At 37.0% G+C, this 26,159-nt stretch overlaps 1 protein-coding gene across 1 annotated transcript in view; it reads left to right on the top strand.

Moving 5' to 3' along the window:
• Positions 1 to 26,159, top strand: part of MET (MET proto-oncogene, receptor tyrosine kinase) — a 115,727-nt gene that overhangs the window by 25,170 nt on the left and 64,398 nt on the right. Inside the window, exon 2 of the mRNA XM_047763212.1 lies at positions 3,543 to 4,759. Coding sequence (XP_047619168.1) covers positions 3,557 to 4,759 — 1,203 coding nt within the window. The 5' untranslated portion in view covers positions 3,543 to 3,556. The remainder of the gene's footprint in view (positions 1 to 3,542; positions 4,760 to 26,159) is intronic.

Here is a 26,159-nt window from a genome sequence, read left to right as displayed (position 1 = left end):
TAATTTCAGTAGATGGTCATATACCCTATTTTATTTTATTTTATTTTATTTTATTTTATTTTAATTTTTATGACCCCACCCTTGGCATATGGATGTTCCTGGGCCAGGGTGGCATCAAATCAGAGGTGCAGCTGGGGTCTGTGCCATGACCTCAGCAACACCAGATCTGAGCCACATCTGTGACCTATGCTGCAGTTTACAGCGATGCTGGGTCCTTAACCCACTGATCAACAAGGCCAGGGATGGAACCTACATCCTCACAGAAATAACATTGGGTCTTTAAACCACTAAGCCACAATGAGAATTCCTCCTAATTCATTTTTAGAACATTGAGATCATATGCCCTGAACTCCTTAAATGTCCCTATATCTTTATCTGACTTCTCATCCTTTCCTACTGTCTCAGGAAAAGTGACCTCTCTTATGTTTCAGGGCTCTTGGAAATGCCTCTGTTTGATCCCTTGCAATATTACTACAACAATTTTTATGACCCTCTTTTTCCCTCAGTTGCCATCTTTTCCCTCTTCTCTAGGCTCAACTACTTGTATTTGTCCTGATTGCCTCCTGTGCTCTGTCCTGCCAAATATCTTTGCACAAATTGCTCTTCCATTAGGAATTTCCACTCCTCAACTTCTTTCAAAACTCAACTGTGGCATCATTTCCTGGTTTCCTCCCATATTTTCTGTCTCTCAGTCCCTCCACCAAGTGACTATGAGCTTCCCAGGGAAAGGCACTGTGTTTCTGTGTTCCCAGAACCTACTCCAGTGCCTAGCTCTCAATAGATACCCAACAAATGTTAGTAGAAGCAAAGAAGATCTGCAAATAATCATATGGCTTTCCTGCAATTTAAAAATAAAGTCCTCCTGATCCTGATATTGCCTTCTGCTTGTCCTTCCTCTGACAAACATTGTGCTTCCTCTTCACACATCCCATTGCAATTTAGCATCTGATACCACTATTGAATCTCCTGAAACTACTCTTTTGAAGGTCAATAGGAGCTTTTGTGTGGACCACGTGCACTTTCTTGAGATCCTCGCTTGCCTTCTTTGATACAGTGGAATATTGACTCTCTTGATGCCTCCCTGAATTTATCTTCCTTGATTCCTTCATTTGTTTCTCCAGTGCAGGTAACCAAGACCTGGTTCATTTGCCTTCTCTTCCTTCATCTTGTCCCTCTATGAACATACTGATTCTTGGTTATAATCATCACCTCTGTGCAGATAACATGCAAAGTTTATTTGTTTTCTGAATAGAATCCTAATTATTCCACTAAGATCAAGTTCTGAAGTTTCATTCTTTCTAGTACAGAGATGGCAGACACTTGGTACTCATGCTTCTTCTTGCCACTGTCTCATCCAAGATGGACAGTGTGTCACCCAATCGTGCTGCTTTCTCAGGAAGAGCAGGCTTCTCTTCAAAACCTTTCTCATTATTCTTCCCTATTGCTTGGCACAAATGCTCTGTCTGCGTGGAATCTTCAGTCTTCACTCATTCCAGCCATCTGCTTCCTGGTGAACAAAGTAAACCCTACTAGTCATCCCTGTAGCAGAACATTTTCACTCACTTCTCAATAATGTATCAAAGTTAATATATTTAATACCAACTTACCATATTCCTTGATCTTTAGCCTAATTTCATCCAACTAACTGCTGTGGTTTTACAACTTTTTCCACTTTTCCTCAGATGATGCTAGTTATCTTTGCCTTATCCTTTGTGTATCCATCAATTTAGGTATCAAATCTTTTTGTTCAAAGATGTCTCTCATTCATTCCTTCCTTTCTATTCTTGGGGCAGCCGTCTTCGTTCTGGTGCTTATTACCTGGTTATGGCTATAATAATAGCCTGTCATCTGGTCTTCCCATTACCAGGGTCTCCCGACTCTAAGCCACTTTGCCTCAAGATCAATTTCCCAGAGTAAAACCTTGCTTATATGACTCTCCTACTCAAAACTATTAAATAATGACTATAATTCTTAACAATCTAATAGAGTAAAATTATCTTTGATTTTTGAGTCAAAAGATTTGCTTTCAAGTTCTGGCTACTATACTAATCTATTCTTTGGCTTCGAACTTATTGTTTTAATTTTTATTCACTCATTTATCCAACATAAATTTAAAAACCTACTGTGTTCTAGGCTCTATGTCAAGTCCTTGAGATAGAATGATAAGCCAAACAGACATTGGCCTTTCTCTTCTGGACCTCACGACATATTGGGCTTGTTCGTATTTATCGTGATCACAGTAATCCTAAGTACAAGCCATGCCTTTCTCTCTTGAGGCTTTTAGCTTTTGGTTTGTGCTATATAGGGTATTATAATGCTGTGTATTATAGTAATTTGCGTATCTATATTATCTCAACCACACTAAGTTCACTGAAAGGTAAGTGCCACCTGCCACTTTCCATAGTGTAAGCACAAAGCCATGTACATACTAGTTACTCAGTGAATTCTGTTGTGGTTTGGTAGACCTAGAGTTAATCTTTGGCATAATTATAACGCCTAGTATGTTTTTCGAGGATTCCTTTGTCCTGTCAGAATTATGCATTTTAAAAGGGAAAAAAGTAATAATTATTTCAATTCTATTGCTTCTAATGTGTCTCCTTTCTAATCCACCAACAGCCTATAGCTGTTATAAGTAGAACTCACTGTGGTTATAAGGTGCATATTAAGTTTTTAAAACCTGAATAACAAATCCACTCGTGTCTCCCAGTAAAATGACTGTCCACATGCATACAATGGAATGTAAAAATAATGTTCTTTTAACGAAATAGCTTTTGACTTGGTAATGAACAATATGTTGTTTTTCCCTGAGAAATAATTCTAGGACTTTAGTCCTAAAGATATTTTATTTAATACATTTTCAGCTTGCTGTTTTTACATTCCCAGTGATCTTACATTAAGTTAAATATTTGTCTATCCAAAACAATAGGTCAGTTATAGCCAAATTATAACTGTACCTTTCCTCTGCACACACACAAAAAATCCTATAACAGCATGTGATCATATTGCTTCTAGAATTTATGATTGTTTTCTTCCAAAAGGAAGCTAAATTTAGCCTAGTAATTCTACATGCTCCCAAGGAAACAATGCCTGCTGTGATTTCTAGGATAAATGAATCTGCACCACAATTCCTTTACTTGACTGAGAAAGTTTAAATATCAACCTAGTCATTAACCACAGATATTAAACCACATTAAACAACCAGCAAGGGGTTAAGAAAGAAATTTGCTATGTTTCTGATTTCACTGCTGAATGAGTCTAACTTAGTTGCTGTATCGTTCTTAATACAGAACATTGTTTGCATCTCATAATGGGTCTCTAAAATTACTTGTTCATGGGTTGAGTTCTAAAATTAAACTGTGTAGAGTCATATCCAACTGCACAATACATCTTTATGTGAAACCAGCTAGAGTTTTTTGTTTTCACTCAATGTAAAAATTCCAGTTAGGAAGACTTATTTCTCATAATTTAACTGGTAAAGTTCTTTCAGTTTCTTTGTTTCTAGTGACAACTAAACTGTTCTCGCCTTGAACATGTTTTGACAGATAAACTTCTCACCATGAAGGCCCCTGCTGTGCTTGCACCTGGCATCCTTGTGCTTCTGTTTACCTTGGTGCAGAAGAGCAAGGGAGAGTGTAAAGAGGCACTGGTAAAGTCCACGATGAATTTGAACATGCAATATCAGCTTCCTAACTTCACTGCGGAAACACCCATTCAGAATGTCGTTTTACACAAGCATCACATTTACCTGGGTGCGCTTAACTACATTTATGTTTTAAATGACATAGACCTTCGGAAGGTTGCTGAGTACAAAACTGGGCCCGTGCTGGAACACCCAGATTGTTTCCCATGTCAGGACTGCAGCCACAAAGCCAATTTATCAGGTGGCATTTGGAGAGATAACATCAACATGGCTCTGCTTGTTGACACGTACTATGATGACCAACTCATTAGCTGCGGCAGTGTCCACAGAGGGACCTGCCAGCGGCACGTCCTTCCACCTGATAATATCACTGACATCAAGTCAGAGGTTCACTGCATGTACTCCCCACAGGTAGATGAAGAGCCCAGCCAGTGTCCTGACTGTGTGGTGAGTGCGCTGGGAACCAAAGTCCTGCTGTCCGAAAAGGACCGGTTCATCAACTTCTTCGTGGGTAATACCATAAATTCTTCTTACCTTCCGGATCATTCATTGCATTCAATATCAGTGAGAAGGCTAAAGGAAACGCAAGATGGTTTTAAGTTTTTGACAGACCAGTCCTATATTGATGTTCTACCTGAGTTCCGAGATTCCTACCCCATTAAGTATGTCCATGCCTTTGAAAGCAACCATTTTATTTACTTTTTGACAGTCCAACGGGAAACTCTCGATGCTCAGACTTTTCACACAAGAATAATCAGGTTCTGTTCTGTAGACTCTGGATTGCATTCCTACATGGAAATGCCTCTGGAGTGTATTCTCACAGAAAAGAGAAGAAAGAGATCCACAAGGGAGGAAGTGTTCAATATTCTCCAAGCTGCATATGTCAGTAAGCCTGGGACTCAGCTCGCTAAGCAAATAGGTGCCAACCTGAATGATGACATTCTCTATGGGGTATTTGCACAAAGCAAGCCAGATTCTGCCGAACCAATGAATCGCTCTGCCGTCTGTGCATTCCCTGTGAAATATGTCAATGAATTCTTCAACAAGATTGTCAACAAAAACAATGTGAGATGTCTCCAGCATTTTTATGGCCCCAACCATGAACACTGCTTCAACAGGGTAAGTCACCACAGGTCCCCTACTTACATATTATGTGGTAAAAGTCAGAATTGATAATCAGTCTAGAAAAGAATATCAAAGGCTTTTTGATGCTTGGTAAATGGTTTTTACCCAAAATATCTGCTAATTCTTTCCAAGAAAATTTAGAAATTGAATCTTTGTTTAAAGGTAAGTCGTAACTTGAGAAAAATTTAATGTGATTACCGAAAGAAAATATAAAATATTTTTACAATTTGTGTTTACGTTTGCCATCATTTTTCAGATTATTAAACTTATTTCTCATATAAGTTTTAGTAGTTCTGCTAATATGTACATAAATTTTAATACAACAACAGTTCCTGTGAAACACAGTTGTTGAGATCCCATGCAATCTTTGCAACTTTTAGAGTAAGTTGCTCAAGTTAATTTGTAGGTTGAAGACTTTTTTATGAGACCCCATTTGCTCACTGATATATGAATAAGCGGTCTATATTCTTAGCAATACTTAAAGGAATTTACCCAAAAGCAAACAAACAAAATCCCTTCTAAAATGTTGAGATATAAAACATTTTTAAGTGTGCTAATATACTTCTATGAATAAATGAGAAAACTAGATATGAAATTTTTGCTCTCAAATCTCTCCTTTAGATTTTGACTTCACTTATGGACTTCCTGCTTTAATAGGCATGTGTCTACCATGTTCTAATTTGGTGCTTTAACCTGGTTGATATTTGAAATTTATAGATATAAATATTTTTGGTTAATGATCACAGTTACATGAAATGATATTTTGACAGAAAGTGTTAGGGAAATTCTTTGTTGCTTTGACTTAGATATAATAAAGACTACTAGTAGAGGATTTTTCTACTACTACTAGAGGATTTTTCCTGCTAGTCGTCAGATCACTTGATGCTAGAGGAAGAGCATCAAATTGGGAGTCTATTGTGCCTTGGGCTTTGTTGGTTTCAGCCCAGATTTGAACATATAGACCAGGCTGTACCTCCTAAAGTAATGACCACTAGTGGTCATAATTGGATGAACAAATAGCACATCTTTTCTAAAGGCAATTTGGCTTTGAAAATGTATATCTCACTTACTCTAGCAGTTTTTAGTCTAAGTAGTAAAGGTTATCATTGTAAACAGAAAGAATATTAAACATGTTCTCAATAAGAGAAAAGTATATAATTTGCAGAAAGGTACCAAGGACATATGAATTCAGAAACATTTGCTGAAATGTCTGGGATACTTCTCCAGATGGAATCTCAAAGTAATTTATTTATAAAGTTAGAAAAACACTTTTGAGAAAATAAATCTGTCTTTTGGTGAACTAAAGATTAACTTCCCTTTCTTCTTCCTCTAGTCTATGAATATACATAAAATACATACATACATACTTATCCCAACTAAGACTTATTTATCCGTGAATACATTTAATATATGTTGCAAAATCTGTGAGAAGCAATGGGATTCCTCATGAGGTTGCCTCTTCTTGCTAGAAAATTCAAAAGAATGAAAGGAAATGAAAAGACTTTTAGAAACCTGGAATTAGTGTAATATTAATAGCATTTCAGAGAAAACACTTTTCCTGCATCCAATAAATTGCTTCAGAAACACAAGTTTAAAAGAGTCTATTAGGAATTCCTGCAGGGTCTCTAAAGCACATGACTTTGCTATTTAAATCTTGTTCTGTTAAAAATTAAAAAGACTTTACCTTACAAGGATATATTGATATCTTATTCTCATTGTTTTATTTTGTACATTTTGTCCCCTATGTAAAAGTATTTATCTATTCTAGGAATTCTCAAAACACAACTGAACTTTATCCTACCTCTTTGACTTTTTTAGTGTTCCAAAGGGAACAAAAAGGCAGGATTACCCAGTGAAATTCAGGTCAGTTTTATCTCCCAGGAAAAATGCCCAAAATGTACCAGCCACACCTGAAACCATTATCACTCCCATCACAAAAAATTCTTGTGGGAAACAAGACAGAACTTGCCAACATAGTCTTACAAGGAAAGCCAGCTTTTACACTAGCCAAATTCCATAAAAACAAATACCTTCAAATCTTCTCTATTTATTTGTCTGTTTATCTTCTCTGGTTACTAAAGGTCAAAATTATTCCAAGAATGAGACTACCCACGTTCTCGGTTTTCATATACATGTCACAGAAAAACCTCAGATAGTTCCAATAATCAGCATACAATCATTTCCAAGCTTCATCATAAAATGAAGACACCCAGGGCCGTTACTCACACGAAACCAAAATGATTTACAAGACCAAGTATGTTTGGAAAGACTCAAAGCAATACAACAACTCCATTTTGTCTTGGCAAATTTACTTGGCAAAGATATCAGGTGACCCATCTAACAATTTCTTGGAACTGAGTTTTTGTTTTGGCATAACGTTTAGTGAATAGGCACATATATTACAGTTTTGTTATTAATATGTCTAATCAATCAGATCTTTATGAAGGGACCATTGTGCTTTGTGGACAAAGTTAAGAAAGCTGCAGCAGTAACTTTCCACCAAGCCTTCTGCCCAATCCTCAGTGTGAGAGCACAGCTGGGTTCTCCTTGAGCTTCTGCCCTATGCAAAACACTTTTCTATCACAGCATCAGACAAAGCACCAGGAAAGGGACTTCTAGAGTCTAAGGGTCCAGCAAGTATATCAGACCTGACTTGCTTATTTTAGGTCATATATTATGTTGTTTTTTCTACTCTCATGTTTTATGAAAGCATCTGTGCAAACTTTTCATATACATCATCTCATAATGATGACATCACTAAAATCTTTGTTGGAGTCATCTGGTAGTTTCCAGAGCACATCATCTTCACCTCTGAGTTATTTGTGCTTCATAACTTGATGATGCTATATATAATCATAACAGTATAATGATGCTATTTCTGAAAACTTATGCCAAGCCGCAGATATCCATTCATGTAATTAAATATCCATTAAATATAATTAATAAAATTAATTAATATGTTTGTTTTTATATAAATAATATATAATGTATAATATAATTAATGTAATTAATGTATCATGTAATTATCCATTCATGTTGATTAAAATAGGTGTTCTGTAAGAATATATTCTTGATCTCTACAATGTAATCATTTTCTTCGTTGCTTTTGAAAGTGATTCTTAAAGGATTTGTTTACAATGATATCCAATATTTAGAATTATGAGATTATACACCCACAAATAATTAAATCTTTAGTCTTAAATATCTTTACTACCTTTTTTACCCATTCATCATTCGACATCTATAAGAATCCTAAATTAGTATTGATTGAAGTTGTCTTAGGCTAATGGGTATTCCCTAAAAGAGCACATTATTATTCAAAATAAAGTAACTGAGAAAATGCCTCATAATTGGAGACTTTGTAAATTCCCAAATTTGGGCATTAAAAAAAAAAAAACACCCCACCTTCTATTTGGGGATAAACTATTCAAATTTCATTTTAAGCACATTAACTGGAATCTGTAACAGTATCACATAAAGGATGTAGTAATATAACAGTTATTCCAGGAAAGAACTAGAATCAGTACACATTGGCCCAGTTTGCTCCAAATAAGAATCAATATTGTTTGAAGGAATTTTTTGTTCCCAAATCAGCAGAGATTCTGTTTCCTAAATTATAGTATACTCACTAATAGAAGTAGAATTACACATTTTGGAAAGATTTTTAACCAAAATTGAAATTAAAAAGGGCTCTTGAAATAGCTCTCACCTACCCAGAAAATACAATTATGACATTATACTTTTTCTTGCAATCCCACTATCAAAGTTTTGCTCTGTATATAAGCATTTGACAGAATATAAATAGACTTGTAGCAAATACTTTTACCAATATCTTGGTCATCTTAATGACCAATAATTGATCAGTTGAGCGGAAAAAGCATGCAATTTGGTGCCAAACTCACCTGGTTGGAAGTCCTGGTTTCCTTTGTACCAGCTGGGTAACTTCTGCCACATTACTTAATTCTTAGAGTCTCAGTTTCCTCATTCATAACATGCAGATAACAATACCTACTTCCCAAGGTTTTGTAAAAATGAGAGATAATAAAGTACCTGGCACAATAAGATCACCATAAATTTAGCTCTTTGGGAGGCATCATGGCCTAACGGAACAAGACTGAAATTGAAAAGATCGGGGTTCAAACTTATACCTCATGATTTTCTGTCTGGCCATGAGAGTTTTACTTAAACTATATGAACCCATTTTCGTCCATGCAGGACTATGATGTGGACAAGTGCAATAGTGTTTACAAAGGCTCTAACTTTGTCCTTGGCACATAATAAATAGGAGCTATTATTGTAAGGAATATTTGTATAAAGAAAGTCAAATTCAAATTATTGGATTGTTTTCTGAAAGAGGCACATTCTGGTTCTGTTGCTCATGAGGTTCTTTTACTTCCCTCACTAACTCTTATGAGTGACTTACCTCCATAATGCTTAATTCGTATAAGTCCTCCTTAAGACTTCATAGTTCCAAAAGAAAAAGTTAAAAAGGAGAGATGGGAGTAGTGGTGGTTCGGGCGGTAGAAAGACAACTGAATCAGAATTGCACTATACAGTCAGGCTGGAAGGTATAAGATGTGCTTCTTTCCCTGACTTTTAATCCTAACTACCTATGATGCTGTTAAGATATTATGCTAACAGAATTTGTTATATTATGCCTTCAAGTGTTGGTAGATAATGCAGTTTCAGAAAAAGTCAACCTCATAGGTTGTTTGTACTAAGCTTCCTTCTTTTTAAACATCATTTATACTCAAATTCAAAGAGTAGCCAACTGCTTCCCAAAATAAAGGAAACTTAAAGTAGTAATTTTCCATCTCCGTTTCAAAGAGTGCCAAAGTTAAAGGGTCACCACTCAGAGCCATCAAAGGAAGAAAGCAAAATAATTAGAACAATTTTGAATGAAAACAAAATCAAAACAAGATGCAAACAAGGGATAATAGGAATAGGCAGAAAAATAAACATACACTAATGTTTCTTTATTACTATTATAAAGATGATAGATGAGTAAAATTGGGTTACATTTAAGTTGTAATGGAAGAAAATAATTGCAGCCTTCCATCAGGAAACCACAAGGACCATTATTGATCTGTCATCCTCAGGGCATGTCTCGTAATGTTTAATAAAATAAACAAAGATTTATAACTCTTTATAAGCCATACATCTATAATCTCCTACACCACACCATTTGAACTGAGAATGTGGAGTCATTGTTACAAATAACATCCATGTAATTTTACTAGTTTGGCATGTCTTCTTTAAATAGTCTAGCACTCTCAAGAGAACGCATTCTGTATTAGGGATGAAAAATGTGAAGTCAGATTTCAGGGTTTTTTTTACTTTCTGTGCTCCAAAATGAGAGAACGTTATGCTATATGAAAAATGTTATTGAGGATTCTTCATTCCAAATACTAAATATCTTGGCCATATGCCAAATGTAATAGCTACCAAGGCAAAATCTTTAAAGAAAGAAAATCCTTGAGATAGAAGGATTAAATATACTTTTAAAAAATCTAAGTAGAAATTCATTAATTTTATGTTTGATTCCTTTCCTTCTATAAACTGTTCTTTATTCTCTCTTGGGCTCAGGGAGTCCCCGCTCCCTGACTTGCTTGTTTGAATTCTCCTTTCTACCCATCCTATGAAAAGAGCCATATTGCATTATTTTATTAAAAGGAATTTAAAATTATTTTCTTTCCAGGACTTTGTAACATTCTCTGAGATCACAAGGCACACCCTGGGGGTATTAGAAAACACATTACAGAGTGAGCCATTAATGCCATTTGCTTTTTTTATCGTCCTCCTGCTAACCCTTCTTTAAACCATTTTGTAGCTTATTCATGGGGACACCCCAGGAAACAATGCAAAGACATGACATTTTAATAAGCTAGACAAAAAAACACAGTTAATGCTGAAACTGTCACCTGTAAAAAAGTGTAAATAATCTTTACCTGTGGATTATATCAATTCATGATAGTATTTACCACATGTGCATGGGTATTTAAGAGTTAACTATACCACATGCAAATTAATTCTTCATTCTTCTTAATGTCCTTTGAAGCAAATCATGTGATCTGTGTTTTATTTAAGTAGTTGATGTCTACATGGAGACTCATTTGGTAAAATTAATGGAGCACACAATAAGGTCAGGCAAAAAATAAATAAATAAATCTTAAAGTTGGTTTTTGAAAAGCTGAAGTGTTAATAAAACTTTGAGGCCACAGCTCTGATACACACTCTAGGTGATTAGAGACTTCTGCAAGCATATGGGATCTTGGGTTTTTATTAGAATATTAACCTTCTTGAGCGATAATGAATTTTTTATTCTAAATAATGTATCAATTTTTGGGTGTTACACCCTTACTGCAGACTTCTAGCTCATTGATGGCATTCCTCCCTGCATTCTTATCTCCTCACTCTAATAAGAAAAATGAGTATCTGTCTTAATTTGGATAGAAGACCCTCCAGGAGTTTCTGCCATTACTTATTCATGTATTGGCACAGATACTGAAGTCAGTGGGCACCCAGAGTCCAGAATGACTCAGTGCCCAGTTAAGTCACATCTTCAGTGTCCTGTATAGGGCTCTTATAACAGGGAAATGAAACCAAGGGGCTCAGCTACTCTTGAAGTCATTAAAACTCTTTTGATTTTTTTTTTAATATAATAGTGAATGTGGTAAGTGATTCTAGGATCCTGGATACATTCCAGCCTGCTAATTATCTATTTTTTCTAACCAAAATGATCCAGGCAGCTTCATTTGCATATGAATGACTTGCTGAGCAGTGTTGACTTCAACGCTAAAAGCTTTGGAAAAAAGGTTTCTTGCACTTCACCTTAGACCTAGGCTATTGTGGAATGGGTGAAATGTGTCTACCTTCTATCCTTCAAATATATTCTCTAGTTTTTCAGCAAGAGGACAGAAAAATATCTTACAAATGCATACTAATCTAGGATTAAAGACTTGTTTTAACTATTCCCGATGTTCAGTGATGGAGATGGTTTATTTATTAATGATGTAACTATAAAACAAAAAAATGAAATTATGAATTCAGGCTAAAGTCTGACTTCAGTTGTTTGATTAGGGTAAATCACCAAAATATTCATCAATCAGAGGACATGAAGATGGTTAAGTGATATTTCAAAATGGTGTTCTGGGTAAAAGGCATGAGTTAAGGTCTGTTTTGAGTTATAAGGCATTCTTTTCTAGACCTGATTTTATGAAAGTTAAATTTGCTAAGTTGTCATCTCAAAATATATGGCTTATTCATGATTTGCTAGAATTTGTGTCCATATACCAGAAAATATAAATCAGTGTGATACTAAATTTTCTGGTGATATTTTAAATTTAAAATCCGATTAACACCTTTTTGCATCTAGCAACCAGACTACTAAAGTATAGGTGAGGTGCTACTCAGGAAATGGGAAAAATGCAAAGATTAAATTGGTCTTTTAGCGCTGAGTGAATCAATAGTATTTAGTGCTAATGCACTAAACAGATTACGAGCTCTATGCAGTGGCAGTCAATAGCAAAACGAATATCTCTAAAAATTATCTTGACAATAAAATGTGCAATATTTTCCAATTATTTTAAGCTAATTACATTACATGCTTGTTCTTTCATCTTATTAGTTTAAGCCAAGTGCTCGAGACCTAACCATTTTATTTAGTGCATAAAATAACCAAAAACTTGTAATCGTTGTTTTCAACAAGAGACAGAGGAAAAGATTTATTTATACAACTAAGATTCAACAGGAAATTCAACAGATCATTTACTGAGTGTCTAACCCTGCTGGTATTACAATGGTGAGTGAGATCGGCTTGGTTCTTGTCTTTACGAAGCAAACTTACTATGGGAGGAGATAACAGTAAGCAGTCATACCCGCAAACAATTACATCATGATATTTTATGAAATACAGTATGGGGAAAATAGATACCTACAAATGCAAATGAGGAGGAATATCTAAATTTGGCAGTGTAGTCAGAAAAGGCCACCCTAAGGAGGTGAAAGCTAACTTTTTCATGAAGCTAAAAGTTAATTAGAGAAAGCTTAGAATTTTAGAAGAAGCAATTATGTCGTTAATACATGGTCAAATACATAGCTAATATTTAACAAACTAATAGTCATCACCTATATCATAATCTTGAGGTCTTAACTATATACTGTGGCATTAAGCACCTTTTTAAAGTGGGTTCTGACTATGAGTACCTATTACTTTAAACTTAGATAAAGGTATCACAAGAAGTAAAACTGTTGGAGAATTTGACTTTTTAAAAATTCACTCTTTTAAAAAAGTTGTCAGTGTTTTCAAACTTTCTCTTTTTTCTTTGTCTGTCTCTTAATTTCTAAATGAATTAAGTTACTTTTCACTAAGTGATTCTTCATATGAAGAAGATAATGTGTACATTCCTCGAAGCCAAGGACGTAATTTAGGTATCTTTCCCTTTCATGCCTCTCATAGCCTATCATCTTAATCAGCTTCTTTGAAAATGAATTTCTTATATCAAAGTTGTTTCTTCTCTCCTTCTTTCTTCTTTGGCCAACACTTGGGATCCTACTCATCATAATTCTTGGGGATAGAAGGGACTGTTCTGTTACCAACAAGTTCTATGACAAAAAAAAAAAAAAGTCATGTAATTCTGAAAACACACAAAAGAAGCTCTTTTGAAGCTATCAAAATTGTAAAAGTTGATGGAATTCAAGGGAATGTGATACTGAGGCTCATTTCTGCACCTGTGAATTATCCTCCACACAGCTGCACCCATTTTAGACCGTTTCCTCCTCATGAGAATCGTGTGGCCTAGAGGGCTAAGTGAAGGACAGGTTCTCCCAGGACTCACAAGGATATCATGAGCACCTACTGGACATAAAGGAGCATACGCTCTACTTGGTGCTGCCTTTATGCTGCCCTAATGCTCTCTAGCTTTTAGGAAAATTTTGCCTTTCTCTTTTGTTTTAATCATGTTTATCTGTATCTATTAATCCTTCAAATATCTAAATGAGTGTAACGTCTTAGGCACTTTGTCATGCTTTTTTGTACTTAAGCATATGCTTTGCAGATCATAGACAATGGTGTTGATTTTGACACACACAAAAAAAATTCTCTTCCAAAAAGATGTATACAGTAAACAGAACTCATCTGTTTTGCTGCATTGTTTGGACAAAAGTCCTTGATAAAAATCTACAAATAAATTGTTATAACTGGATCACAAAAAGCATTGTTCTTTTCATCTCCACAAGCCACAAAGATTTGAAATGCAGATGCAAAAAATATGTATGAAGAATAGAAAGAAATTCTCACCTTTTCTATGTTCATTTTGTTCACTTTTGTTTGGCCAAGAAAGAAGTAGAGTTTACCAAGGGAGAACATGAGGGAATAGGAGGCATTTAAACTTCAGGGCTTATTCCTGTGCCTACAAGTCAGAAAGGTCACTGACTTGCCCCTTCCTGAAGGCTATAATTATAGGCAGAAGACTGTTTATTTTCCAGTAAAGTGACCAGAACCTTGAATGTAATTGTTTATAAGAGTACAGTGTGAGTAGAGGTTATACAAAACCTCAGAAAAGATAATAGGGAGATGAGATTATTTTTCTTCATATATTCACTAATATGAGAAGTTCCAAGACTTGGAAATGTTCTAAAGTGCAGTAACAGAGGTGAATGTGAGGTCAAGTTAGATGATCCTGATACTTAAGGAACTGAATTAAATTAATAAAGAAGAGGAATTTACAATAGAGTATAACATACCTGATTATTCACTAAATATAAATTTATTGTGGCTCAAATGTCATGGTAAACAAGAATCAGTAAATATATTAGAGTAATTGAGAAGTATTTCTAATTTGAAAAACACAGGTTTTATTGGGTTTATCTAGAGCTGATGTGGGGAAAAAAGGGGGGCAGTGTTTCATACTCTCAACTAAATTCATTCTCATTTCAGAAGAGTTATAGGAAAAGTATTGATTCCAAGTAAAATTGAGCAAAGTGCAAGATCACTTCTGTTACTGGCCCAATATTAAGGATATTAGACAGTATTTGCAAAATGATAAGTAGTATGTAAATGGTGGTATAACAATAGTAGATATTACTTGTAATTAACTTTGAAAGGTCAAAATACAGGGTTTTGACATATATAAAGAGGACTGAAATATGTACCTGCTTTAAAAACTGATATCATATTACGGTAAATCGTGACAATTATGGTATTTTCCGCTTAGATACATTTTTAGAATCAAATGCTTGTAAAAAAATACCAGCAATTTCATGTAGTTCCTGTTGTGGCGCAGTGGTTAACGAATCCGACTAGGAACCATGAGGTTGTGGGTTCGATCCCTGGCCTTGCTCGGTGGGTTAAGGATCCAGTGTTGCCATGAGCTGTGGTGTGGGTTGCAGACGCGGTTTGGATCCCAAGTTACTGTGGCTCTGGCATAGGCCAGTGGCTACAGCTCCGATTGGACCCCTGGCCTGGGGACCTCCATATGCCTCAAGAGCGGCTCAAGAAAAGGCAAAAAGACCAAAAAAAAAAAAAAAAAGCACCTTCAATTTCAGATTTTGAAGCAAACAGTGCTTTTCATGATTCTGACTGTGTTGTTGATGGTGCAGTAATTGCCCCCATGCCTCCTCTCCTGTCTTTGTTGGCTTTTAGTGTATTTTGCACAGGAAAACATATTCACCACAGTACTGAAAATTTGAAGTTCACCTTTTGTGGTACAGTTATAGATCCTAGAAAAACGCATACCAGGACTTTACTACACCTAAAACAAGAAAGTTCTTTATTAAAAAAAAAAAAAACCTCCAAATTATTATAGGATCTAGGGTAACCATGGTGTAAACTGTATGATATTGAGTATCTTTTGACCCTAGTGATAAGATAACAATCCAGTTGAATGCAGATGAACTCGTGAAAAAAGAAGGATTATTAAATATTTGGAAAGTAAACACCTAAATTTTCATAAGTAAATATTAATTTAGTATTTGTGTGAGCTTTAGATATTAATGCTTTCCCTGCACCCTCTGGGCCCTCAGAACCAGCTGTTATAACTCCTAATGCCTTGTTTAATACTCTATATGCTGAGGATTCAAGAACTAGTTAAGTAATAGTCAAATTTTCTATTTTCTCTGCCAGTGTATAATAAAATCTCTGTTCCATTGAGTGGCTAGACAATTACTTTAATAATTATGTTGACATAGCTTCATTTTACCTTTTTTGCTACTAGCAAGGCTTTCTAAATTCCAGGTGAATCACATGTTAAACTGAACTATTGTTTGTTTAATGCTCTGTTTCCTTCGAAACTTACTCTTGTCTATCAACCTCATCTCAGTTCCCCAGTGGCTCAGGAAACCCTCATTTGGGATTGAGTAATAGTTTACACAACCTCTCTAATTCATTAACCCACGTTGACATTCTCATTCTGTGTACTAGCCTTTTTTAAGACCTTCTTAAGTACCATAACCAGGTTTGGGTGCAAATAATACCACCTATTTAATCAAGAAACAATATTTCCAAAGAAATCTCACCTATTTCAACCTTCTTCATTTAATTAAGTCTGCTTCTCCTGTGCCTTCTCCAGAAGAAAACCTGGTCTCATTCATAGTAAGTAGGAACTTTAAAAATCTTTTATTTCTTTTCTTCTCTGTATACATAAAGCAGAAACAGAAAATTGTATATTACCATTCCATACAGATTTTGTTTTATTAGTGTGTTGCAAATGCGCCAGTAAGATAAAACTAGATTTCCCTGGCTCCATCCTCATCCCCAAGCAATCTGTTTGTTTCCAGACTGCTGCTGGAGTAAGGAAGGAATCTTTCTCGAAAGCAAACCTGTTTATGTAATTGCATCCCTTGAAATAATTCGAGGGCTCCCTGATGGGTTGAGAATAAAATCCACATTCTTTAGTATGATATTCAAGGGGTTTCTTACCTTGGCTTTAGCTATTTCCTAGTCCTCCTTCACATTCAGTGGTATTCTGGCAAATGTTTAACTCAGGGGTCAGGGAAAGTAGAAGCCCCTGATTTGTAATGTTTACAGAACTCTGTGGTGTAAATACCTCTACCAAACCAATTGCAAGCAATGAAGGTGAAGTCTCTGAACAAAAATCAAGAAGAAATGTTCACACTTGGCTCCTAAGCTAGTATGAGATAGCTCAAACACACCACTAAGACCTTACCCTACTCAGCTTTCCTTTTTTATCATTTTCTCTTTTTTTTCTCTTTTGCTACCCTCTTAGCAGTTTTAAATTATACAATACAGAGTTATCAACTGTGCTCACCATGTTATAATTAGCTCCTCAGACCTCATTTATCTTTTAATTGAAAGTTTGTACCCTTTTACCAATCTCTCCCTACTTCCCTCTCCCACACCCAGCCCCTGGCAGCCACTTTTCTGTTTCTATTAATCTCACTTTTTAAAATAAGATTCCATGTATAAGTGATATCATGAAGTATCTGTTTTTCTCCGTCTGGCTTATTCCGCTTAGCATCATACCCTCCAGGTCATCCATATTGTCACAAATGACAAGATTCCATTCTTTTCAAGAATGAATAATATTGAATAATATTCCATTGTGTGTGTGTGTGTGTGTGTGTGTGTATAAACCACATCTTCTTGACCCATTCAACCATTGATGAACACTTACTTTGTCTCCATGTCTTTGCTTTGTGAATAGTTCTGTAGTGAACATAGAAGTACAAGTATGTCTTAGAGATAATGGTTTTGTTTTGTTTCCTTTGGACTGCTGAGGTGGGACTGCTGGTTCATATGGTAGTTCTTTTTTTAATTTCTTAGGGAAACTTCATACTGTTTATTGGCTGTGTTAATTTTCATTCCCACCAAAGGTGTGCAAGGGTTCCTTTTTTCATATTCTCACAAGCATTTGTATCCCTTGTCTTTTTCTTTTCTTTTTTTTTTAATTTATTTTTTTCCACTCTACAGCATGGGAATCAAGTTACACATACACGTATACATAATTTTTCCTCCCATTGTTGTGTTGCGATGTAAGTATCTAGACATAAGTTCTCGATGCTACACAGCAGGATCTCATTGTAAATCCATTCCAAGAGCAATAGTTTGCATCTGTTAACCCCAAGCTCCCAATCCCTCCCACTCCCTCCCTCTCCCCCCTCCCCAGGCAGCCACAAGTCTATTCTCCAAGTCTATGATTTTCTTTTCTGTGGAAATGTTCATTTCTGCTATATATTAGATTCCAGTTATATGATATCATATGGTATTTGTCTTTCTCTTTCTGACTTACTTCACTCAGTATGAGAGTCTCTAGTTCCATCCATGTTGCTGCAAATGGCATTCTTTTGTTCTTTTTTATGGCTGAGTAGTATTCCATTGTGTATATATACCACATCTTCCTAATCCAATCATCTGTCGATGGACATTTGAGTTGTTTCCATGTGTTGGCTATTGTGAATAGTGCTGCAATGAACATGTGGGTGCGTGTGTCTTTTTTTTTTGTCTTTTTTTTTTGCCTTTTCTAGGGCCACTCCTGTGGCATATGGAGGTTCCCAGGCTAGGGGTCTAATCAGAGCTATAGCTGCCAGCCTATGCCAGAGCCACAGCAATGCCAGATCTGAGCCGCGTCTGCAGCCTACACCACAGCTCACGGCAACACTGGATCCCTAACCCACTGAGCGAGGCCAGAGATTGAACCTTCAGCCTCATGGTTCCCAGTCAGATTCATTAACCACTAAGCTATGGCGGGAACTCCTTCATGTGTCTTTTTTAAGGAAAGTTTTGTCCGGATATATGCCCAAGAGTGGGATTGCTGGGTCATATGGTAGTTCTATGTATAGATTTCTAAGGTACTCCATACTGTTCTCCATAGTGGCTGTACCAGCTTACATTCCCACCAACAGTGCAGGAGGGTTCCCTTTTCTCCACACCCCCTCCAGCACTTGTTATTTGTGGACTTATTAATGATGGCCATTCTTACTGGAGTGAGGTGGTATCCCGTGGTAGTTTTGATTGCGTTTCTCTAATAATCAGGGATGTTGAGCATTTTTTCATGTGTTTGTTGGCCTTCTGTATGTCTTCCTTGGAAAACTATCTATTCAGGTCTTTTGCCCATCCTTGTCTTTTTCATAATAGCCATCCTAACAGGTGTTAGATGATACCTGATTATGATTTTGAATTTCATTTCCTTGATGATTAATGATGTTGAGAAAGTTTTTATGTTCCTGTTGGCCATTTGTATGTCTTTTTTTGAAAAATGTCTATTCAGGTTCTTTGCCTATTTTTCAACTTTTTATTTGGTTTTGCTATTGAGTTATATGAGCTCCTTATTGTGTTTTGGATATTAAACCCTTATTGGATATGTGTCACCCTATCATCTGTATAGTTCCCAGAATCAATTAGTCTTTCTTACAACCCTGCCTTAAGATATATGATTTCCTCTCCTCAAATTCCCTTTAACACTCATTTTGTCAGGTTAACACTTTCTCCCTATTTTTTACAATTCTACTAAGGCATTTCCTTCCCAAGAAAATCTTCTCTTGCTTTCCCCTAACTCCCCATTCTGGAAAAGCTGCCTTTCCTGTGTATTCTAGTAGCACCCTTTGCTTATCTCTACCTTATCTTTCACCATACTTCATGGTACTGTGTTTACTGGTCCCTTATTAGCCCCTTGAAGATAAGTACTATAGCTTTTATCTCCACATTTCCAGTACCTAACAAAATAGCTTGAACAAAATATTCATTTATCAAATGTGCAATTAGTTATGACAAAGCCTCATATTTCAAATAATGTATTAAAATGCTGATTAGTAAAAATAATTTCATATCAAAGTTTTTATTCTCTCCCCAAAATCTCTAAAAACTAATTTATAGAATTAGAGAGTTTCCAAGAGTTAAAGAGCACTTAAAATTTTCTGGAAAGTTCCACTTACCATTACCTATGCCCTCTCTGTGACACACACACACACACACACACTCCTGCACCCATCAGTTTGGGATGAAGATGGATTAAAGAACAAAAGTTTAACAATTAAGAAAAGATGAAGATAAGGAAGGTGAATAGACAGAAATTCCTGAGCTTTGTACATAATCAAAATTGGGAAAATACACTTAAAGCCATTAAAAAGAATAAGACACCAAAATAAAATAAATAATCCATAGAGGGGGAAAAAAAGAGAAAGAGTAATCTCTGTGTTCCTTCAAGCTTTCTCAAGCCTTTCAGCAGAACTTCTCCTTTGAATGGGTGATACAGTCTGTATGAGGGACTTTAGCAACACCTCTGGTGCACATTGCTCAAACCATGGTGCCAGAAGAAGTGCCCTCCAGTGAAGTTTGCTTTTGGAATCCATAGATTTCACTATTGACTATCAATCTACCACTTCAAGTAATGTACAAGCTAAAGAAAAGAAGTTAATTGTGAGGGAATTCCCATTGTAGCTCAGTGGTAACAAACCTGACTAGTATCCAAGAGGATGCAGGTTCAATCCCTGGCCTCTCTCAGTGGGTTAAGGATCCAGCATTGCTGTGAGGCTGTGGTGTAGGCCAGCAGGTACAGCTCCGGTTTGACCCCTAGCCAGGGAATCTCCATGTGCCATGGGTGCTGCCCTAAAAAAAGACAAAAAAAAAGTGTGAAAGTCTTTTTGAATATCACGCTTACTGTGGCCTTAGGATTAGACTCCACAGTGGCACCACTTCATAGGCACTAAGTACATGCTTGGTACAGAGAGAAACTTTCTTGAGCTTGACCTTGATGGAGCGCAATAAGAATAGAAGAGAGTTTGGTAAAGGCCTCAGGGACCTTGGCCAGTGAGAAGAGTGGCCCACAGGTTGAGGTTTCTGATAGACAATTCTGGGCAGGAACAAGTAAAGAAGTAGACTTACTGCATAATGGTGAGATGGAAAGAAGGGAAAGAGGTGTTATAGCCAGTGATGGCAGGCTATAACAGTCACAAGTTTAAACAACATATTGGGGTGCAATTGAAGGAGTCTGTTTCATCTCTCCTAGCCCTCCACCATGACATTCATCAGCCGGTTGCTATTGAGCATGACACTGTTAGACATATAAACAGACCATGGCTCTTACACGGTACAGGAGGAACTGCTTTTCTTTTATTGGTTAGTGCAGAGTGACTGGTGTTCTGTCTTTTGAGTGTCTCTTATTCTTCTATGAGTAAGTACATTAAATTTTTGTTAACTAAATAAAGAAAAACAGAAATCTTCCATCCACTAAGCATTAAAATCTGCCTCACTTGGAACAACTTTCATTATGAATCACTCTGTCACTCCTGGCTGTGATTGAAGGGCAACATGAAGGCTGCTAACCAATACCACATGGACTTAGTCTGTTTTAGATCTGATTCACCTTAGGAAATGATGATAAAGAAGCAAACATTTTAGCATTTGGAATTCCAGTGCCCTAAGCATTGTAGAATTCTGAGTCCTTTGAATCCTGGGGATAGCTCAAGAGGACAGTGGACATCTGTTTATTCCATTTGTATATAAATGCATTTGTACACGTGTGTATGTGAATTCATACCCACATACACATAAAATATATTCTGCTCCAAGTATTTATCTCTTCCCTCTTTACTGATCCATCTTCTGTTAAGACCTGACTCAGATTTGGCCTCTGCCATGAGCCTTCTCCAGCAGTTTAAGCCCATTCTGATCTCATCCTTATCTAATATTATAGCATTTACTACCTGTACTGATGCTTTCAGAACTTATCTATCAATGGTGTTCTTTGTACTTTGCATTATTAGTTAGCTGTTTTGTGTATCTTGTCTCCCTTTGTGTACAGTGCCTTCACAGGACACTGAGGAAACAGACTGGGCTATAGGTAGAAGCATTTGCTAGGGCTGGCAAACTATGATCTGTTTTTTGTACACCTAGCAAGTTAAGAATTATTTTTAGGTGTTTCCGTTGTGGCTCAGCGGGTTAAGACCCAACATTGTCTCCATGAGGATTAACATGAGCAGATGAGGCTCGAATCGAGTGTTGCCATGGCTGTGATAGGCCTCAGCTGCAGCTCCAATAAGACCCCTGGCTTGGGAATTTCCATATGCTGCAGATGCAGCTGTAAAATGAAAAAGAATTGTTTTTACATTTTTAAAGGGTTAAAAAAATAAAACCCAGACTAAACTAAAATATGCTACAGGGACCCAATGGTGCTCAAAGCCAAAAATTTTGCTCCCCTGTGCTTTACTACAAAGGGATGCCAACCCCTGCTGTAGAGAACAATGAAAAACAGTAGAAGATAGATAAGAAATCTGACCTAATTATCTATAAATACTTCTGTTCAACGGGTATGGATGTTTCCATTTTACAGGCTTCTTAATGTAAATAATTAGAATTTTGGACTTTGTAGGCATTAGGAGGACTCTCTAGACCAGCCACCACCACCAGTAATAATAATAATGTTATAAAGCATTTGCTTCTATATCCCTCCAGCATCCAGAACAGTATCATGGTATGGTTTTGTATTAGTTTCCTAGAGCTGCCATAACAAATGCCCACAATCTTGGTGGCTTAAAACAACAAAAATTCATTTTCACACAGTTCTGGAGGCCAAAAGTCCAAAATCAAAATGTTGGTCAAGGTCATGCTCCCTCTTAAGGTTCTAGGGAAAAACACTTCCTTCCCTCTTAAATTCTGGTAGTCTGGGCATTCCTTAGACTGTAGCAGCATAACTCCAATCTCTGCCTTTGTCTTCACATGGCCATATTCCCTGTGTATCTCTCTGTGTCCTCTCCTTTCTTGGGGAGACACCAGTCAATTAATTTAGAACTCACATTAAATTAGAACCATTTCATCTCAAGATTCTTAACTAATTACTTGAAAAGAGGCCTATTCTGGGAGTTCCCATTGTGGCACAGCGGAAACGTATCTGACCAGGAACCATGAGATTGCGGATTTGATCCCTGGCCTCACTCAGTGGGTTAAGGATCCAGTGTTGCCATGAGCTGTGGTGTAGGTCGCGGACGCTGCTCGGATCTGACGTTGCTGTGGCTGTGGTGTAGGTCGACAGCTGTAGCTCCATTGTGACCCGTAGCCTGGGAACCTCCATATGTCATGGATGCAGCCCTAAAGAGCAAAAAAAAAGAAAAGAAAGAAAGGAAGGAAGGAAGGAAGAAAAAAAAAAGAGGTCTATTTCTAAATAAGGTCACATTTTGAGGTTCCAGTTGGATATGACTTTAGGGGGAACTCTAGTCACCCTACTGCAATTCTCAATAAGTGTTTCTGAATGACTGAATGAAGGAATTGACCATTCAATATATTGCGAGTACTACCTCGGAAAAATTCTGTTAGATAGGTGTGTGTTTTTCCATTTTATAAATAAGGAACTGAGGCTTGGAGATCTAAGTATCCCAAGTTCACACAAACAGTAGGGCAGGGTCATCCCTAAACCCATGTTCTTCTCCACTAGGCTTGTGTGATTACCACTGCACATGATTAACAAGGGGACTTGAGGAAAGAGATTATGGAATCAAGGAAATAAGGTTGTAGGAGGCTAAGTACAAGATTTCCATTAATTCAATAGAAAAATTTATAAGAATTGATAGGTGGACATAAACAATAAAGGAAAAGGAAGAGTCAAAGATGGCTAAGACCTCAGGTTTAGGGAAAGAGTGGATATTAATGCTGTATAGAAATAGGAAGCTAGAAAAGAGTCAGTTTGGAGAGAAAAGTGATGAATTTCAGTGTCATCAATGGCATATTCAAACTTGGCCTAAAGTCAGTTGCAGAGACTAGTCTGGCCTCAGAAGAGAGAATGCGGCTGGGTGTCTGAAGTTAGGTCATCACCACGAGGCAGATCCATCACCTCGTGAATCACCAGTGTTGAGCCAGCAGCTCACTGGCCATGTGCCTGGTTATACTGTGTTCATGACTGTCTCAGGCGCTACATACAGCCCAGGAAGGTGCCTTTTCTTCCTTCCTAGAGATGATCAACCCTTCTCTAACTGCTCCCCCATTTTGCTCCCCTGCTAAAACTCCATCCGAGGTCTCAGGTTGTTGAAGCCATGAGGCAAGATAACTTCATCCGGGGAAGTTTGTGGTAGCAGAAATACTGAGGACACATCTTTTAAACCACTCTTTTTAGCTGAGCCCAACATTAGGCATCCTCTTTATAGCACACAGTGTAGCATATTCTTAAGAGTCCAACCACATAACCCTAATAGTCTGGCCCTGCATTAAAGACCCCAAAGCGAAGGGCCTGCTGTACCAGAGATTGACTTTTCTGCATTTTACAGAGAATCCAGGCTTCAGTGTTGACGTATTAGTATGAACTGAGAGAAGTCATCTGAAAGAAACATAAGCAGACACCAAAGTTCACAGCTCTGTACCTCTGCCTGTGGTGAGCTCTATACCACCCACCTTCCAGTCCCTCATAATAAAGGGAAGAGAGCACACAAAGGAAATTTTAGGAAATAAATGATGTAGAATTCCTGAAATTAAAGCAGTTGTGTTTTTAGCCAACTGTATGAAAAGCCCCAGGCAAGGAGAGACTTACTTTTGGAAATATGTATGGACATTATTACATGTCCATAGAATCTGTACAAGGTTTAATTATGAATAAAGTTAATATTAAGTTGCTTCTGAGTCATGGGCAAGGAGGGAAGAGAACTTGTATAAGTGAACTGGCAAAGGTCTTACAAAGATAGTACATTTTTAAAAATCTATCTCTAAGACTGATTTAAATTATCTATAGATGAGCTAAATTTGGCCTAAAGACCAATTAGAAGAATCACTATTTCAAATATATCACATCCTTAATTATACTGAATTAAATGTAATTGCATATTCACTGCATGCATCATAATGTTAATTAGGGGAAACATTTTGAATCAAATACATTAAGGTATAAGCACTTTAGTTTTCTTTTTATGAAAAAAAAAAAAAGCAGTATATGTCTGAGTCAGGTTAAAAAAACCTGGCAAGTATTCATGAAAAGGTAAAGAAAGACTAAAGAATTGTTTCAAGGCTTATGAAGTGTGGAATAATTCCTATTATTTAACCCTATAACAGTATATAAACCTTTAACAGGTTTTTAAAAACACCGAAACAGAATGTTTACTAATGGTTCTCAGAGTTGATGTCACACAATTATTTTAGAAGAGAATAAATCTTGAAATGTTAAATGCTTTTCAAAACTTCTGACTGAAGAGGCATATGTGTCCAGAATCTATTCATGTTTTAGAGTAGCCTTTGGTGGTTGGGGGAGATTACTCATAGCATCTTAAACATCGTGAGCAATCATTTGTTCTGACAGTGGCCTGGTGGCAGTTGTGTGATTCCAAGCCCAAAGGAAGCTTTGAAATCCACCCATAGACGTAAGCATGGTAGAGCTGGAAGAGAACTTGGAAATCAATTTTGTCAGCTTCTCCCTTTATAGCCAAGGAACAAATAGCCTAGTGCATGGGTAAAGACCTAGGGCCAGATAACCTAGGTGTAGTTCTGGCCCTGCCACTGCTGGTCATCTAACTTTTCAGTGCCTTAGTTTCTTCGGTGGATCGTTATGAGGATTCAGTGAAGTAATATTTAGAAAGTGTTCATAACAGTGTCTGACACATTGTACGCACTATAAACAAAAGTTTGTTAAATGAGTGAAGTAAAATTCAGACCCAGAGAGATCAAGTGAATTGCCTAAATTCATGAGACTCATCAGATCCTTGCTGGGGTAGAACCAGTCCTGTGCTGTAGGCATGCTCATTTTTCTTTCCTCCCAGGTCCTTAGATTATCCCTAGAGTGTGGATTACCCTCAGAAATACTGTAGGAGCTTACAAATAAGTAGTGTGGTGCAGTATAAGGAACCCAGGATTTGAAATCAACAACTTGATTCTTACTGACAGCCCTTGAAATCTCAATTTCTTCATCTATAGAAATAGGATAATCATAACAAAACCAACTCACATCTGATCCTTGCTGACAGGATCAGATGAGATAATGGACTTTGAAAACTGTACTCCACCATAAAGATCTTAATGAACATCATTATCGTGAGCTCCTGTGAGCTGAGAAAAGCCAGGTTTCTCAAAGCTGTTTAGGGCATCAAGAAGTTGGGGTTGGGAGTTCCTGTCGTGGCGCAATGGTTAACGAATCCGACTAGGAACCATGAGGTTGCGGGTTCGGTCCCTGCCCTTGCTCAGTGGGTTAACGATCCGGCGTTGCCGTGAGCTGTGGTGTAGGTTGCAGACGCGGCTCGGATCCTGCGTTGCTGTGGCTCTGGCGTAGGCCGGTGGCTACAGCTCCGATTCAACCCCTAGCCTGGGAACCTCCATATACCACGGGAGCGGCCCAAGAAATAGCAACAACAACAACAACAACAAAAAGACAAAAGACAAAAAAAAAAAAAAAGAAGTTGGGGTTGGGAGAGTGCTTAATAGACTCTCTCCACTTTCTTACTTTCCATTTATTCATTGTTTTCTTTTAAATTT

This window comes from Phacochoerus africanus, chromosome 16 (assembly GCF_016906955.1).
Source record: "Phacochoerus africanus isolate WHEZ1 chromosome 16, ROS_Pafr_v1, whole genome shotgun sequence".
NCBI lineage: Eukaryota > Metazoa > Chordata > Mammalia > Artiodactyla > Suidae > Phacochoerus > Phacochoerus africanus.
The sequence above is the reverse complement of the archived record's forward strand: the minus strand, read 5'-3'. Positions and strand labels throughout refer to the sequence as shown.